The sequence below is a fragment of the Canis aureus genome, chromosome 24 (genome assembly GCF_053574225.1).
Source record: "Canis aureus isolate CA01 chromosome 24, VMU_Caureus_v.1.0, whole genome shotgun sequence".
NCBI classification, from domain to species: Eukaryota; Metazoa; Chordata; class Mammalia; order Carnivora; family Canidae; genus Canis; species Canis aureus.
The window spans coordinates 24,620,802-24,637,935 of NC_135634.1; the positions used below are offsets into that span (position 1 = coordinate 24,620,802).

The 17,134-nt window shown below is 37.6% G+C and overlaps 1 protein-coding gene across 1 annotated transcript in view; it reads left to right on the top strand.

The window, feature by feature from the left end:
* GALNTL6 (polypeptide N-acetylgalactosaminyltransferase like 6) overlaps positions 1-17,134 on the top strand; it is a 1,162,298-nt gene that overhangs the window by 1,060,113 nt on the left and 85,051 nt on the right. The window contains exon 9 of the mRNA XM_077868561.1: positions 11,907-12,014. Within this exon, the coding sequence (XP_077724687.1) occupies positions 11,907-12,014 (108 nt within the window). The remainder of the gene's footprint in view (positions 1-11,906; positions 12,015-17,134) is intronic.

Consider the following 17,134-nt stretch of genomic DNA (forward strand, 5'->3'; position numbering starts at 1 on the left):
TATGGCCTGACCCCTCTCACAGAGGGCAACACTTGTATACACAACAAACACCCCATATAGACCCAATATACCAGAATAAAGGCAAGGTTGATCACTAGGAGACTATATCATATAACCACCTATTATGGGCCACTTAAGGGTGCTGTGTGTATTACTTAACTCAGTCATTGCTATCACCTTATGAAGTAGACACGTGACTCCAACTTGATCCAAGATGACAATGAGACAATGAGAAATAGGGAGTAATCTGCTCAATTCAAACCCCTGTGGAAGTGTTCTTTCCAGTATTCCATGTCATAGAAGTGTATCAGTTTCTCCCCAAGATAAAAATCATATGCAAATGTCACTATGAAACCTGAAGAGTGCTCACATTTTTTATTTTTGATGAAATTTCTTCATATTGAATATTGCTAAAAAAAAGTTTTGTCTGTCAGTGGAAGCTCAGAAGAACCTTTGCTTCCTCAAAGTTTCGGTTATAATGACAATTCATATGAGTAGCTTTTGACTAATATGCTTGTTTCAAAGTACACTGTTAGCACTCCTAGACATTCAAACTCTCACTATTCAAAAAGAGGGGTTTTTTGAGGAGAGAGGGGTTCTTCACTTTACTAGAAGATAGAAATCCAATTCAACCTAATTTAGAGGAAAGGGGGAATTGAAGATGACACTTTTGAAAACGAACTGAAAAAGTCAAAAAAATCCAATTAAAGAATGGACAGAAGACATGACTAGACATTTTTCCAAAGACATATAGGTGGCTACTAGACACATGAAAGATGCTCCACATCACTCATCATCAGGGAACTCCAAATGAAAATCACAATGAGATATCACCTTGCACCTGTAAGTATGGCTAAAATTAATAATACAGAAAAAAAAAAACAGATTTGGGGAGGGGAGATCTCTGGGTGGCTCAGCGGTTTAGCACCTGCCTTCAGCCCAGGACATGATCCTGGAGTCCTGGGATCGGGTCCCGCATCGGGTTTCCTGCATGGAGCCTGCTTCTCCCTCTGCCTGTGTCTCTGCCTCTCTCTCTCTCTCTCTGTCATAAATAAATAAAGTCTTTTAAAAAAGAAAAAGAAAAAAAACAGATTTTGGCGAGGATGAGGAGAAAAGGGAGCCCTCTTACACTGTTAATAGGAATGCTAAGTGGTGCAGCCACTCTGGAAAACAGTATGGAGGTTCCTCAGAAAGTTAAAAATAGAACTACCCTATGACCCAGCAATTACACTACTAGGTATTTACCCAAAGGATACAAACATAGTGATTCAAAGGGGCACATGCACCCAAATGTTTATAGCAGCATTATCAACAATAGCCAAATTATGGAAAGAGCCCAAATGTCCATCAACTGATGAATAAATAAGGAAGATATATATCATATATATAATGGAAAATATATTCAATAATATTACCATATATACAATGGAATATTATTCAGCAATAAAAAAGAATAAAACCTTGCCATTTGCAACAATGTAGATAGAGCTAGAGTATGTTATGCTAAGTAAACAAGTTAGCGAAAGACAAATACCATGTGATTTCACTCATATGCTGAATTTAAGAAACAAAACACATGAACTTAAGGGATAGAGGAGAAAACAAGAGGGAGGCAAACCATAAGAGACTCTAAAATATAGAAAATAAACTGAGGGTTGCTGAAGGGAAGGTGGGCAGGGAATGTGGTGATTGGTGATGGGCATTAAGGAAGGCACTTGTAATGATGAGCACTGGGGGTTATATGTAAGTGATAAATCACTAAATTCCATATAACCAATATGACACTATGTTAACTAACTAGAATTTAAATAAAAACTTGAAAAAAACAAACAAAAATAGATATATATTTATAGTGAGATATATATATATATATATATTAAGTTATAATCAATCCTTTGAAAATTGACTTTGTGAGTCAACTGGATTGGCAGATCCCTAAAATACAGTGTTCCTTTTCTTACAAAATTTCCCTCAAGAGACTTGTATTCAGTACAGTTAATAATTAGCAGTTCTCAAAAAAAAAAAAAAAAAAAAAAAAGAGAGAGAGAGAGAAATAAAGAAAGAAAGAAAAAGAAAAAAAAAGTCAAAGAAATGGGGGAGCCTCTGGGAGGCCTGGAAATAAGGCCTCAAATACTGCTAGAACCATTTCTTTTCATTTTTCCCTTTTGTTTCTCTCTGTCAGCTTCACTCCCTCCAACAGACTTTCCTTCCACCCCTCAGACGTGGCCTCTGGAAGCTATCCAGCTTTCATTTTCTGCTTCATTACCAGAGTAGTAGTTCCAATATAATGAAACCTCAAGGAAGAAGTTCAGTTAGCAAGGCCTGAGCCATGTTCCTGCCTCTGCCATTAGGAAAGCAGTATGATTGATAGCCCAACTGAGAGGCAAAGGAGATGCACATATTTGGATAGTTCCAAAAAGAAAAAGTTGTTCTAATATATTAAACCAATTTTAAGTTTTTAAAGAACTTATATTTATTTTTAGCAGATGATAAATCCAGAAAATTTAAGCAATAGACTCCCAAATCTGGAGACAAACACTTTGGGGCACCTGGGTGGCTCAGTTGATTGAACATCTGACTCTTGGTTTCAACTCAGGTCATGATCTCAGGGTCACGAGATCGAGCCCCAGGTCAGGCTCCAGGCTCAGTGGGGAATCTGCTTAGGATTCTCTCTTCCTCTCCCTCTGCCCCTCCCTACCCCTGCTCATTCTTGCCCATGCGCATGTATGCATGCACACTCACTCTCAAATGAATAAACAAAATCTTTTTTTTAAAAAAAAAAGCAAACATTTTGCCTCTAATGTACCCTCTAAGCTGTAGAATAATGAGTTAAGGGAAATGAGGGACTATGTCCTAAACTATAATATTTTACGCAAAAAAGCACTCTGAAGATGTTCAAATTTGTACTTTCTTCCCCAAGACTTAATGTTTTGAAGAAATCAATAAGTGACATATCTGGGTTTTTTTGTTCTGGTCTCCACCTTAATCACTGTTTTTAAGACTGCTAAGCATTAATGCAAAATATGAACACTGCATCTCCAAAGCAATGATCTGAACAAGGTACCCTTTGAAGCCCTGCTACTCCTGCCTAGACCTTTTAAAAGCTCATTAAGTGGGCAGCCAGGGTGGCTCAGCAATTTAGTGCCGCCTTCAGCCCAGATCATGATCCTGGAGACCGGGGATCGGGTCCCACATCAGTCTCCCTGCATGGAGCCTGCTTCACCCTCTGCCTGTGTCTCTGCCTCTCTGTGTGTCTCTCATGAATAAATAAACAAAATTTATGAAAAAGAGCTCATTAAGTGCAAGGTAGTTTGGGTACAATCTTTTTTTTAATACTGACATAAAGCATTTCTTACTTTGAAAAAATCCTAAGCAGATGGTTCAAGAAATGAGAGCTTTTCCCCTGAGACTAGATATGACCATGTCCTGATGAAGACTGTAGATACATTTTCCAATTTCTGCTTTTGTTGTATACTGATCAACAAATAGAAAATGGGGGTCAGGTCAAAAAAGGTCAAGGTCCCCTGTTCTCAAAGAATAACCCTAAAGACTAAGTTTCTAAGAATAAAGCAAAGCAATGGTGTATATGGGTGCATCTCCCTTATATCAAGTTAAATCAAACGTGCAGTTTTTACACCATGTAGCCCAGAAGAATAGCTTGATGACAGGCATGGCTCTCTTCGGTGTCTGTGCACCATAGCTTTTTACATTAACAATTAACATCTTTAAAAAAAATTAACATCTTAATTTCTAGATAGATGGTAAAGTGGTAGGTTATCTAATCTTAAGAATTTTTCAAACTTAGCCCCACAAGACATACCATAAAATTAGAAGGTTATTTTACAGGTCCAGAAATGTAATTACTTATGTATACATAATATGCTGTATTTTTAACATTAGCCACACCTTATTTTATAATAATCCCCATATGAATGAAGAAAAGCTCAAGATATCTTGTTACCTTGAAATTTATATTTGAATATGCTAAAGATCACAGCTTCTGTTTTTAATGGCAGCTACATGGTGGGTTCTCATTAAATAACTCAGTTGTCTGGGAGTAACCTCATTTTATATTAGTAAACCAATAGTCCATTTATTTATTCGATAAATAATTACAGTAAAACAACTTGTCAGGCATCGTCCCAGGTGCTTGGGATACCTCACTAAACAAAAGACACAGACTCCTGCCTTCATTAGGAAGAGAGGCGCAGAAAAGTAATAACCTAGGAAATCTAGGAGTTATCTCCTGAGTGAGAAGGTGGTAAGGACTATGGGAACAGAACAGAGAAGGTTGATACTGGGTGCAGGATGAGAGAGTGTTTGGGGCATGAGGATTTGGAGCTGAGACTTGAAAGTGATGGGGAATTTAGCCATGTGGAGATTGGAAGACAATTTCACACAGAGGGAACTGCCAGAACAAATGCCCCAAGGTATCTGGCATGTTGGAGGGACAGATAAGAAGCCAAAATGGCTTAAGCAGAGAAAGAGAGATGAAAAGAAGAGTAGGAAATAAGATCAAAGAGATGGGAGGTTTTGGAGTGAATAAACTCTTTAAAAATTTTTTTGAGAATTTAGATCATCATTTCCATATAGTATATTATGTTTCACCCTTTGCCTGATAATAATATTCCCTTGCTATCCTTCTGACAATCAATTTCTTACTGAAACTAATTTCATATTTCATATGACCGGTATAATTTTATGATTCCATTTAATTTAACATTCTCTATGTCTAAATTCCAGTTTGTGGCTGATAGTGAAAAGTGATTTTTTAAAAATAAGGCAAGCATTCAATTATTCAGTCAATTTGAACTAGATTATGAAAAAAAATGCTCTGTGCTCATTCATGAGTAAAATAACATGGATTTTAAATATTTATGTTGTCAAAGGATGACAGTATTTGTAAATTTAAAACATATTCTCCAGGAATTAGATACTTGAGCATGACAATGCCATAGCTTTGGTTTGGTTTTTTTGTTTTTTGTTTTTTTTTTTTTTTAAGAAATAATCACATGATACTACCCAGGGAATGTCTTTTAAAAATATAAGCCACATATTTCAGAGCAGATAAAGAATTTGATAAATGCCACAACAGGTGCACTTTGCTAAAGAAATATATTGTCGCACTGTCACCTAAACACATCTCTCTAGCGTGTCGGGATACACATGCTTCTACTGAAATAGGCATGGCTATTGGAAGATTGAACAAAATAAAGTGTTTGGTGATGTCCATAGTATTAAACTAAAAAAAAAAATAAAACAAACAAAAAACCCTCTAAGTCTAGAGACAATTGACTTGATGTACTTAGAGTAAAAAGCAATTTGGCCCTGACATTATAAGAAGCAACAATATATTGGAAAGGCTTTAGGGCTCCTGCATAAATAAAAGTATAAGTGTAACTGAAATGATCAGACTCAACTATTCAATAAATACTTATTATTTATTATGTACTAAGCCCTTGACCAGTAGCTGGAGATGCATTGAGTAAAATTGTCATGGAACTTTTAGTCTACTGAGGGGAGACAAACACTAAGCAAATCATTATACAAACACACAAATCCTTTCATTACAATTGCTGTCTCGACTTGAACAAAACTATTCAGAACGTGGAACTGATCCCCCATATGGCGCCAGCATGGTGAACAAGGCCAGCATATAGTAAACACTCAATACATATTTGTTTACTGACTCAATTAATGAATTATGGGAGAGAGAAGTACAGGATGGAGAGACAGCATAGAACAGGAGTGCCAACCAAATCTAGGGGCTCAGTTGTGTTGGTAAAGCTGAAATCTGGAACAGAAGTAGGAAATGGGTTTGAGATAGGAGAGAAGGGCAGAGGAAGGGGGAGGGTGAATTAATTCCTTTAGAGAGAAAGATTTATGGCCGCAAGCCCTGAGAGAAACTCAATGTTTCCTAAGGAATGAAAAATAGCCCAGAAAGAGGATGTGTGGAGTGGGGGAGTTCCTGTAGGGATTGGAGAAACTAGGGATAGGACAAAAAGGGTGAGGGACACAGAAGCAAGGGTGAGATAAGCAAGACCTTGGAGACTCCCGAGAGAAGTTGTAATCTGGGGCACCTGGGTGGCTAAGCAATTGAGCGTCTGCCTTTGGCTCAGGTCATGCATGATTCCAGGGTCCTAGGATTGAGTCCCACATCAGGCTCCCCACAGGGAGCCTGCTTCTCCCTCTGCCTCTCTCTCTCTCTCTCTCTTTCTCTCTCTCTCTCTCTCAAATAAATAAATAAAATCTTTAAAAAGAAGCAGAAGAAGTTGTAAACTGACTCTCATAACAGTAGCAAACACTGAAGGATTCTAAATGGAGCCATGATATATTCAGATGTATGTTTCTAAGTGGTCCCAGTAGCAACAGGGAGAAATAAATTTTAGAATTCTATAGTTTCTTTAACACTGAACCTAGCATAAAAGAAAATCTGAACAGAAGTTTCCTGAACTCGAATATAAGGAAAAATTTTAAGAATAGGAGTAGGCTCTCAGGAGAGGACACGAATTTTAATTCACGGGAGACTAGTAGGAAGAATTCTAAGATGACTCTCTCCCTTGGTTTACTCCACAATTAGGTTACATAACAGTGCAAAGGAGATTTGGCGAATGTAATTAAGGTTGCTAATCAGCTCACCTTAAGATAAGACTACGGTGGGACACCTGGGTAGCTCAGTGGTTGAGCGTCTGCCTTCGTCTCAGGGCCTGATCCCAGGGGTCCCGGGATCGAGTCCCATGTCAGGCTCCCTGCATGGAGCCTGCTTCTGTCTCTGCCCCTCTGTGTGTGTGTGTGTGTCTCATGAATAAATAAATAAAAATCTTTAAAATAAAATAAAATAGGACTGTGGTCCTGAAGGGTTTAACCTTATTGCATGAGCCTTGTAAAAGCCCAACATTTTCTCCAGCTGGTAGCAAAAGAAGTCAGAGAGATTTATAGTGTAAAAACTATTCTGTATGAGGGAGGTTAACCATCAATGAGCTGGAGGGTTCACAGGGCCAGGAACACCAGTCCCTGGTCACCTGCCAGCAAGAAAACGGGGGTCCCAGTCATACAACTGCAAGGAACTGAATCCTGCCAACAAACTAAATGAGCTTGGAAGCAGATTCTTCCTGAGAGGCTCCAGGAAAGAGCTCCACTCAGCAGCCACTTCGATTTCAGCCCCGTGAGGCTTTGAGCAGAGAATTCGGCAGAGCCCACATGACTTCTGACCCACAGAACCACAAAATCATAATAAATCAGTGTTGTTTCAGCCATTACACTTGTAATTGGTTACACATCAAGAGAAAACTGATGCAGATATCTTTAAAAACTGTATCGAAAAGAATGAGTTAGAATTTCATTTCTGTGTGTCTAATTAGGTTATTTGACATATCTTAGAAAGGAAAGAAGTAATAATGATTTATTTAACTTTCTATTGCGTCAGTCCTCACTCTGGCAAGATCTTTCAGAAGAAGTATTTAGTCGACTTCTGCTTGCTTTCTAACTGTTCTAGAAGCCCACCGGAACCAAAAAAATAAATTAAGGCCAGAGAATGTAAGGAATTGTCCAAGCCTTATCCCTACCTCTTAGGGACCATCCCTAGTCCTGCAAGAGAGACTGGCCCACCTCCAACAACTAATGAGAATAATATGCCATCTTTTCTCATGAAAAATAAACACACATGCCAACAAATCAGTATCTTCCAAATAATATGATAATATGACAAGAAAGATTCTTTGCCAGGGGACATCAGACTTGGTTTCAGCCCAGGTTGTGTTCTCAGGGTCATGTGATTGAGCCCCATGTGGGGCTCCCCACTCAGCAAGGAGCTTGCTGGAGAGTCTGTCTCCCTCTCTCTCTCTACCCATCCTATTCATTCTCTCTCTCTCTTTCAAATAAATATTTTCTTAAAAAAGGCTTCTTTGCCTTGACACTTGTTTGCCTTTGACCAACAAAAACTGGCATTGGATTATATGCACGACTATCTAACATTCTCTGCCCTCCCACTGCCTTCTCCTTTATCTGTTGTATATTACTTCCAAATTGCACCTCTTTAAAATACAAAAATAATAAAATGAAATAATCTCTCAAATAACTAAATTCACTATAATTTAATTTAATTTAATTTAAAATGTCAGAATAGTGGGGGGGGGGGCAGTTATTAGAGTGGACCATCCTGTAAGCATCCCAAAATCAGCTGTCTTTGCCAGGAATTTATTTAACACAGGTTCACTGCAGGAACTCCACAAGCCAAATAGCATACAGGATAATATCTCTTAATGAGTCAATAAAGAAATAGCATACTCCAAATCAATGATAGATTAATCATACTATTGTTTTCAGCAAGAGAAGATGAAAGTAATAAAGTCCTAATTTAGTTGAGGTGTACCTTTTTAGAAGAGATGGCTTAGCCAACCTTGGGCTGACATCCAGCAGCCAGTACAAAAGTAAAAGTCCCTGTTACCGGAGCACGTTGCCAGAGGATAAGGGTGCCAGTGCTGATGGGCAAGAAGATCTTGCAGGGGCTGCTGCAGGGCTTTACTTTAGCCACTGCTGGGGAAAGAGTCTCCTTTACTGTGGCAGGACCTAATTGCCCCAAAGTAATAGGAGAGTGATTTTTAGATCAGCAAAGAATTGCCTTGGCCAAATTGAACACTCTCTGTCCTCACAAACTCTGGGTATTTATAGTCAAAATGGCACCTTGCCACATTGCCTCTTCATATGCTTTTATTCATATGTGCCCACTGGGGCCCCTCAGCAGCTGAACTACTGAGCCCTTTTCTGTGAGAACAGATGAGATGATGATATCCTGACACCATTTAATTCATTCTTATATCAAAACAAGTTTATCTCTAAAACAACCTCTTTTTTGGTCTTTATCATAAACAAGTGGATTAAAACAATTTCACTTAAGTCCTAAACAGTGAATCTGAAATCGTATCAAACCAATACAAGACAGGTACCAAGATTACATTATGGAGGAGTATGTGCAATGCGAGATATTATGGCATCTGGTTTTGGATAATCAATGTCCTGCATATATTATCTTAGAATCTGGTTTTGGATAATCAATGTCCTGCATATATTATCTTAGAATCACTGAATTTCAGCATTTGAAAGGACTTTGTGACACACAGAATGGTGGCCAGCAAACCATGGCCCTTTGCCTGTTTTATTGAAATAAAGCTAGCTGTGCTAGAGTTGCTTTTGCAAGAAAGACCATATGACCTGAAAAGCCCAAAGTATTTACTATGACATTTACAGACAAAGTTTGCTGACTATAGATAGTATATTGATTAAACTTATGAGTGCTGGAGTTAGACTACTAGGATTCAAATCTCTGTTCTGCGGGTGATCAGTTATATGACTTTGGGCAAGCTACTCAGACTCTAGACTGCCACTTCCCCACCTATATAATTGGAGAAATAGTAAAGTCTATCACTGAGTTGTGAGCATTAAGTGGAAAGGAGCGCAGTATACACTCATAACTCTTATTAGAATTACCTTTAAAAAAGAAGAATTACCTTAAAATATCAGCTAGGCCAACGGTCCACTCAAAGTTAAATACTTATCTCCAAAGTGTCATCTACTACAGATTTCAACACAATTAGTGAGTCAGGAAATCCATTTTATCTTTAATCATTCTATTAGAAGGTTCTTCCTTCCCCTGAATTGAAATCTATCTTTTTATGGCTCTATCCTATTAATCCCAATTCCTTGGGGTTCTACCGAAATCTCTTACAAATACTAAGATCTTCAAATACTTGAAAAGGGTTTTTCTGAATCTTATCAAGACTATGTATCTCCAGTTTTTTTTTTTGCTACTTCTCCTAAAACAATTTGCATCCCTTTCTCACTTTGGTAATTCTTTTTAGAAGGGAATATAAAATATTTCCCCAAAAATTAGCATAAGACTTCAGAAAGATAGATTCAGACCCTTACTCCTCAAACTCTCCATATTATGCTGGTAATGTGTGTGTTATGCTACTCAGTCTTTTTCCACCTCATTCCTGTTCTGGAGGGTTGATATTTTTAGATACAAACATCTTATTTTTTCCCCTTTTTATGTTTAATCTAATATAGCTCCAGTCTCTCAAGACTTTTCCAGATGTTGGTACTATCATTTAGAATGTTCACTGCCCTTACAAGCTTCATAGCATCTATGCAGACTTCTGATGTCTTGATTCAAAAGATCAATAAATATCCCATTAAGTTGAAATTGATAGCCCTAGTAGTCTTGAATTCATTTAGAGCAACTGAGTATTATTTTAGTAATCGAATTGGCTTCCCCTTGGACTTCTATCATCTTAATCACTATTTATTTTCTGGTTTCACTTGGGGTGTCATTCCTCTTAGTGAAAGAAGTTGAAAGCAAATATAAGTTAAGACATAAGTATCTTTCTCTCTTGCAGTATTACACTTTAAAACAAGCTGTATATCTGTATTAGTCAGGGTTCTCCAGAGAAACAGAACCAACAGCATATGTATATATTAAGTGAGAGAGATTTATATTAAGGAACTGGTTCTTGTGATTGAAGAGACTTGGTGAGACCAAAATCTGCTGGGAAGACTGGCAAACCGAAGACCCAGGGAAGAGCTACAGTTCAAGTTCACGGACAATCAGCTAGCAGAATCCTTTCTTGCTAGAAGGAATCAGCCTTTGTTCCAGTAAGGTCTTCAACTGATTGGGTGGGGCTCACCCACATTACAGAGAATGTAATGTTTATTCAAAAGTCAAATTTAAATGTCAGTCTCCGGCAGCCCGGGTGGCTCAGCAGTTTAGCACCCCCTTGGGCCCAGGACATGATCCTGGAGACCTGGGATCAAGTTCCACCTCGGGCTCCCTTCATGGAGCCTGTTGCTCCCTCTGCCTGTGTCTCTTCCTCTCTCTCTCAGAGCTCTCTCTCTCTCTGTGTGTGTGTGTGTGTGTGTGTGTGTGTGTGTCTCATGAATAAATAAATAAAATCTTTTAAAAAATGTTAATCTCATCCCAAAAAGCCCCTCCATTGAAACAACCAGAATGATGTTTGACCAAAAATCTGGGCAATGAAGTACAGCCAAATGACACATAAACTAACCATTATAGTATCTAGCTCTTTTCAATCTTTTTCTTGAAATGAAAATAGCTAAAATTCTAGCACATAGGAAGCCTGGATTTTGTTTTCATAATTTTTCCTTTGATAGTTAAGTACTCTGTTACATAAAACCGTGATTAAGTGTGTGTCTAAGTGTGTAGTCATGACAAAAAATAACCAATTAATTTTTGTTACCATATATAAGTACAGTATTTCACAATATATACTGAGTTTAATATTTCTTGAGTCCACATCAATAACCAATTATTTTCTGTGCCTAAGAAAAGATTAAGGGTAGGAGAAATCAGAAAGCAACAACAGTTTTTAAGGTGAGATCTATTGAAAGCTTCAGAATCTAGATGTCACAAACTATGGATATATGGATATATCGGCATTCCTTGATTCATTCCCCTATTTTTTAAATTCCATTTTTCATATTTTAAAATTTTGAATTGACATTTAAATTCCAATGCTATTTCTTCAAATGCTTTCACAAGATTGTCAAAACAAATAGCTATATAAATAAGAAGATGTCTAGGCATTAAATGTCAGTGCAATGCAATATTTGTGAACAAATTCTACTAGGATAAAAAAAAATGCCAATGTGCTGTCTATGGAAATTAGATTTTACTGAACTAGTACTTTGGTTCTACACTGTTATGAATCTGAATCTAGGTTTTGAAAAATGTGAGGGTTTTTTCCTTAGTTAACCTTTTATGATAAATAGAAATTATTAATTTAGAGACTTTGAGTGATTCTCAGATTTTTTAATGAATCTTACTAATAATTCCTCTTTTATATAAAGTGTACTGTTCTCTTTCATTATACTTTTAAATTTCCTTTCTCTAGGTTTGGATGTGTGGAGGAGAAATGTTTGATGTCCCGTGTTCCAGAGTTGGTCATATCTACAGGAAGTACGTCCCTTATAAAGTTCCATCTGGTACCAGCCTGGCAAGAGTGAGTAATGGGATCAGAATAAGCTGGGCTTGATATGGCTTCCTGTAGGCAAACTAAGCCACCTCATACATGGTATAATTTGTGCTGCAGTCTACAGGCACAGTCTGATAGAAACAATTAACCAAAAGAAAAACTCCACCACTTGCCACGCCATTTGACAGGTTTTAGTATATAAACAGTTTGTGTTCCTCAGAGTTTTATTTCCATTCCTTAAGGAAGTATTAACTACTAATGCTAATTCTTGTTTTTAATTATTTCAAAGCACTTTCACATACATTACAGTTAATCTTTACCCATACCTTCTGAGATTGATATTCTTATCCTTATTTTGTAGATGAAAACTGGGGCTTGGCAAGGTGGGTTATTCATGCTCAAATGAATGATAAATGGCAGAAGAGGCCTTTAAGCCCAAGTCTTCAGAATGAATGTCCAGTACTCCTGCCCCTCCCTTTGATAAAGTATAACAGGATATTTAACAAGTCAAATGGAGAAAGGGGTAAATACAAGATGGGGAGAAGTGGTTGCCCAAACTCAGCCTTCTCATTTGCAGCTAGGGCCAGCTCTGCCTAAAATTTTACCCCATCCTCAAAATCTCAAATCTGACCAGTCACAAGGTGGTTTTTTTTTCAGATCCTGTTTCAAATAAAACCTTTTTCACAGGCTAAATGAAAGATACCTTTTTCTTCTGCATTTTAGAATGTTTTCATATATATTTAGGAGAAAGTCACAATGCCTTCTTGAAATAATCCTAACAATTTCTGCTTTCCCTGTGACTTTCTTTAGAGCTGGGTTAGCTGTATTCACCACAGTATGTACCTACCACTACAGAGATGCAAAATCTAGATTAAAAAGGTTGTTTTGCCACATCCCTTCTCACAGTGTTCTCCTAGGAATCTAATCCTGAATTATTCATTTTTGCTCTTTTACTGGTAAGGCTGCAATATATAACCATTTGAGTCTTTTATATGAAGCTCAATAAGCTCACAAGCTCCTTTAAAATATGAACTAGTTCATCGGGTTTCATTAGAATATCAATCACACAGAGTGTTTTCTCTGTTTTATTGCTACTACACTCCCGACACCTAGAACAAGTCTTGGTAGGCATGCAACAAATACTTGCTAAAAGAATTAATTAATCAGGAAAAACTAAGACTAGAAAATGCTACAGGTTTGCTAATAAAACTTAAACATTTCAGTAAAGTATAAAAAATTTTTCATTTCTAGTAAATCTTTTTGGAGAAAGAGGACTCTTATTTTTCTTATTCCCTTTCTGAGATTGTCAACACTGTCCATTTCCTCAAGCCATATCCATAATCTCTTTTATAACAGTTTGAGTTAATAGTCATGAAGTTACTTCACATACACCTTGACAGGAAATAGTCATATTACCAACCCAAAGATTAATAGCATCCTCCATTGAGTAGCTGAGTAAAGTATTCATTGAGAGCATAGTAAAATTATGCTCTTTGAAAAAAAATCACAAAACCCAAAGCAATTAAAGAACTGAGTCTTGGGTAAAGACATATGATTCAATTTTGTCATAAGACTTAACACCTATGAATCTCCAAGTTCATTCAGAAAAACAAGAATTCACTAAAGGGTACAATTTGAGCACATATCATAATTCAGCCATGTGGACATCATAAATCATAGCAGGTTAAACTACTCTAAAAATAATGTCACTTGTCCCTTTCACCCACTCAAATGTGCCTGGTTTGTGCCCCGATATGTATCATCCATTTGCCTGATGGATGGAATGTGTACTTGGTTTGTAGTCAAAATTAGAGTATACAACCTGGAGGGGAAAGTTATGCTGGTCCAGAGGGTATATTTTCAAAACATAAAACTCTTTATATATTTCCAAGAAAGAAATTAAGTACTTTTTCAAGGACTGTCAAATATAGGAAAACTAGGGCTGGCACATAAAATTCCCATCAAAAAGTGAGTGTTCATTCAAATGAGAAAAAGTCCATAATTCTGAATTTTAATCTTTTCCATTTAAATTTTACTTGAGGGTTCATTTTTAGTTTTTTTTTTTCTAAACTGCTAGAGCAATCAGAAAGTCATAAATATTGAAACTCAACTGTCAGTCTAAGGAACGTTTTATGATATTTTAAATAAAAAATATATTAAAATGAAAAACAATTCTGATTTTTGTGGGAGACACTCAACTACCTGCTACCCTCTACTGGTTACTAAATCATCAAAAATGATGAGAGACTTTAAAGGTGCTTCAGATGCAGGGCCATGTTTGTTCAATAGGTAGTTTATCTCTACCTAGTGTCATTAGGAAATGTAGAAGATGGAGATTTTACTCCAAAGGTTTGTATTCTTATTTTACAAAGCTCATTTAATTTTTCAAAAATGTGCACCTTTTATTTAGGTACCTATGTAAACTGAGAATTCCAGTCGACTTCCAAACACACACATACACACACACACGTGTGTGAATAGGCTGCAGTCCTTTAAACAGCATACCAGTGTGCACTATAGAAATAAATTCAAAAAATTAGTACCTTCTGTTTACCTAGCGTTACAGTCTGGTTGGAAGAGACAAGATAGCCATAGATGAAACCATCAGAGGATGATATAGGACAATAAGTAACTGTTCAAACATATTGTAAAGATATGTATAGATAGAAGAAGGGGGAGGGGGAAGGGTGCCACAGCTATTGAACTGAAAGAGGACCTGCAAGGATAGCCAATAAAATGAACATATTTAACAGAATAGTGATTCCCAAACTCAGGACCAGCGACCAGAGCCAATTCCCGGGCCAGTTTTCACCCAGCCTCAGTGAACTGAGAAAAATAAGAGTCACAAAGCTCCATATACTCAATTTAATAATATCTTTTTATGCAGCAATCCTAGACTTGTTTTCTTTTTTATGACAGAATACAAGATAGAATTTTATTAAAGCCCTAATTAGGCAAAAATAAAAATCAGCATCCCTATGTCAGTTCCCATAAAATGCAAATATCCAGAATATAGAGACTTAGAATCCACTTTCATCTGGGAATCTGAGTAGTCACTCATCATGAATAAAATTAGATATTTCACTGAATCAGCTCCTGGTCCAATGTTTGTACACTGAGCATTTTTGTGGCACCTTTTCACCAGGAACAAACTGCCAGTCCCCGAGGAAAGGTATGCTAATCCCTAGTATTGTAGGGAGACTAGAAAGCCCCCAGGGCTGTAGTGACCATTGTCCCTTGCTGGAGATGACACTGTCTTCATCACAGAAGAGTGAGCAGCTCCTCGACGAAAGGCTCAGAGAGCCTCTACACAACCCCAAGTGGCAGATGGGTGGAAGACTCCAAGGAGACTCTTCATTCTGATGGGTTGTGAGCTAAACCACACACTCTGCTGAAAGAGCAGCAATACTGGCACTTCACAGACTTCTCTGTGAATGCTAGTGTATTTGAGGACAAGCAGAGCCTTTGGAGCCTTTAGGTCCACTGGAGAGAGACTCTGAAGGACCCCATGTGAGACCAGGGTGTATTTTTTCTTATAGGCTGTGGGGAGATACTCATAGTTTTTGAGCAAGAAATGCCAGGATGAAACTAAAAGGGGTGAATCAAGTCAACCAACAAGTAAATAGTAAGACTAAGGAAAATAAGATTTTGAATGAAAGAAGTATTTGTAAAGAAAATGTCCTAAAAGGTTTTTATTGATTTGCCAGAGTATATAGTGGGATAGAGGTCAAATATGACCATGAGGTTTTCATCATGGCTTCTAAGAAAAAATCATATCAGTACAAAAATAGGGACGTGAGGAAAGAGAAAGGGCAAAATGCTCGGATTGGTTTTAGATAAGAAGGGTGAGAAGTGACTGCCTTACAGGAGTTTAGGGAAAGCCAGATATCTGGAGACTTGCAAAGACTTCCCATCTAGAATTCTGATAACCCACAAAAATTGGATTTTCTATAACAATAAATGTCCATTTCTGAGGGAAAAAAAAAAAGTATTTATCATGCCAGGTACTGTGCTAGACCCTGGAAGCATGAATGATGAGCAAGATAAACATAAACTTTAACTTCCTTTTTTTTTTAAAGAGTTTATGTATTTGTTTGAGAGAGAGAGAGAGAGAGAGAGAGAGAGGAGAGAGAGCACATACTCCATGAGCGAGGGGACCAGAGGGAGATGGAGAAGCAGACTCCTTTCTGATCAGGGAACCAGACACTGGGGAACTCCATCTCAAGACCCTGGGATCATGAGCTGAGCTGAAGGCAACCACTTAATCGACTGAGCCACCCAGGTGCCCCAAACTTTAACTTCTCATAACTAATGGCCCTGATTATGACAGCCAGGTAGCCTCCACACAGTCCAGCAATCTATATGTAATAATCTGAATATCATGAGGATGAGCACAGAGTTAAATAAACATAACTAAACTCGCTATGGAATGAGATCTGTGTCTTATATACTTATTTATAAACTATTTGTGAATATCATAACGTTATCACTGTGATTATGGTTTTACAGAAGAGGAAGTATATCTCATGTATCGCATCTAGCATTATTTAATACATAGCAATATATGTTCTATATCAATAGATAATATGTAATGATCCTATAGGCCACACTGTGATCTACACCCAAGTTACAAATGTTTTTCCCCTTATGCATTTAGTTAAGGTTTCTTGGCAGGATGCAATGAGTTTTGAAGATGCCCTATGGTCATTATACCTCATGGGTATCAAGGTTAAACCTGAGGTCTGAGGGAGACGGATGGTTTTTGCCTCTGGCGGCTTTGAAGTGACCTCTTAACCCATTTCCCAAGTTGTCATTCTTCCGATGTCACATCCCTAGTCACATCCAGTTCTGTTGACTCCATAAATCATCTCAGACTGTTGAAATTGGTCAGGGTGGAGGGAGCTATAGAGGAGGAAGAGTGGAGGAGTGTTTCAATGTCAAAGCCAGACCATCTCAAGTCGATTAGTGAGTGCCCCCTCATCATTCACCCTGGTGTCTGATATCCCTGTCTGAAGCAGCTGAAATGGAAGAACACAAGATCTGACTATGCAGCCCTCCCTTGTTTATGTCAGAAAAATATATCAGTTGAGGAAAAGCTTTAGCAAGAGCAAAATCACTACTTTGATATTGGAAAATAAAATCACCAA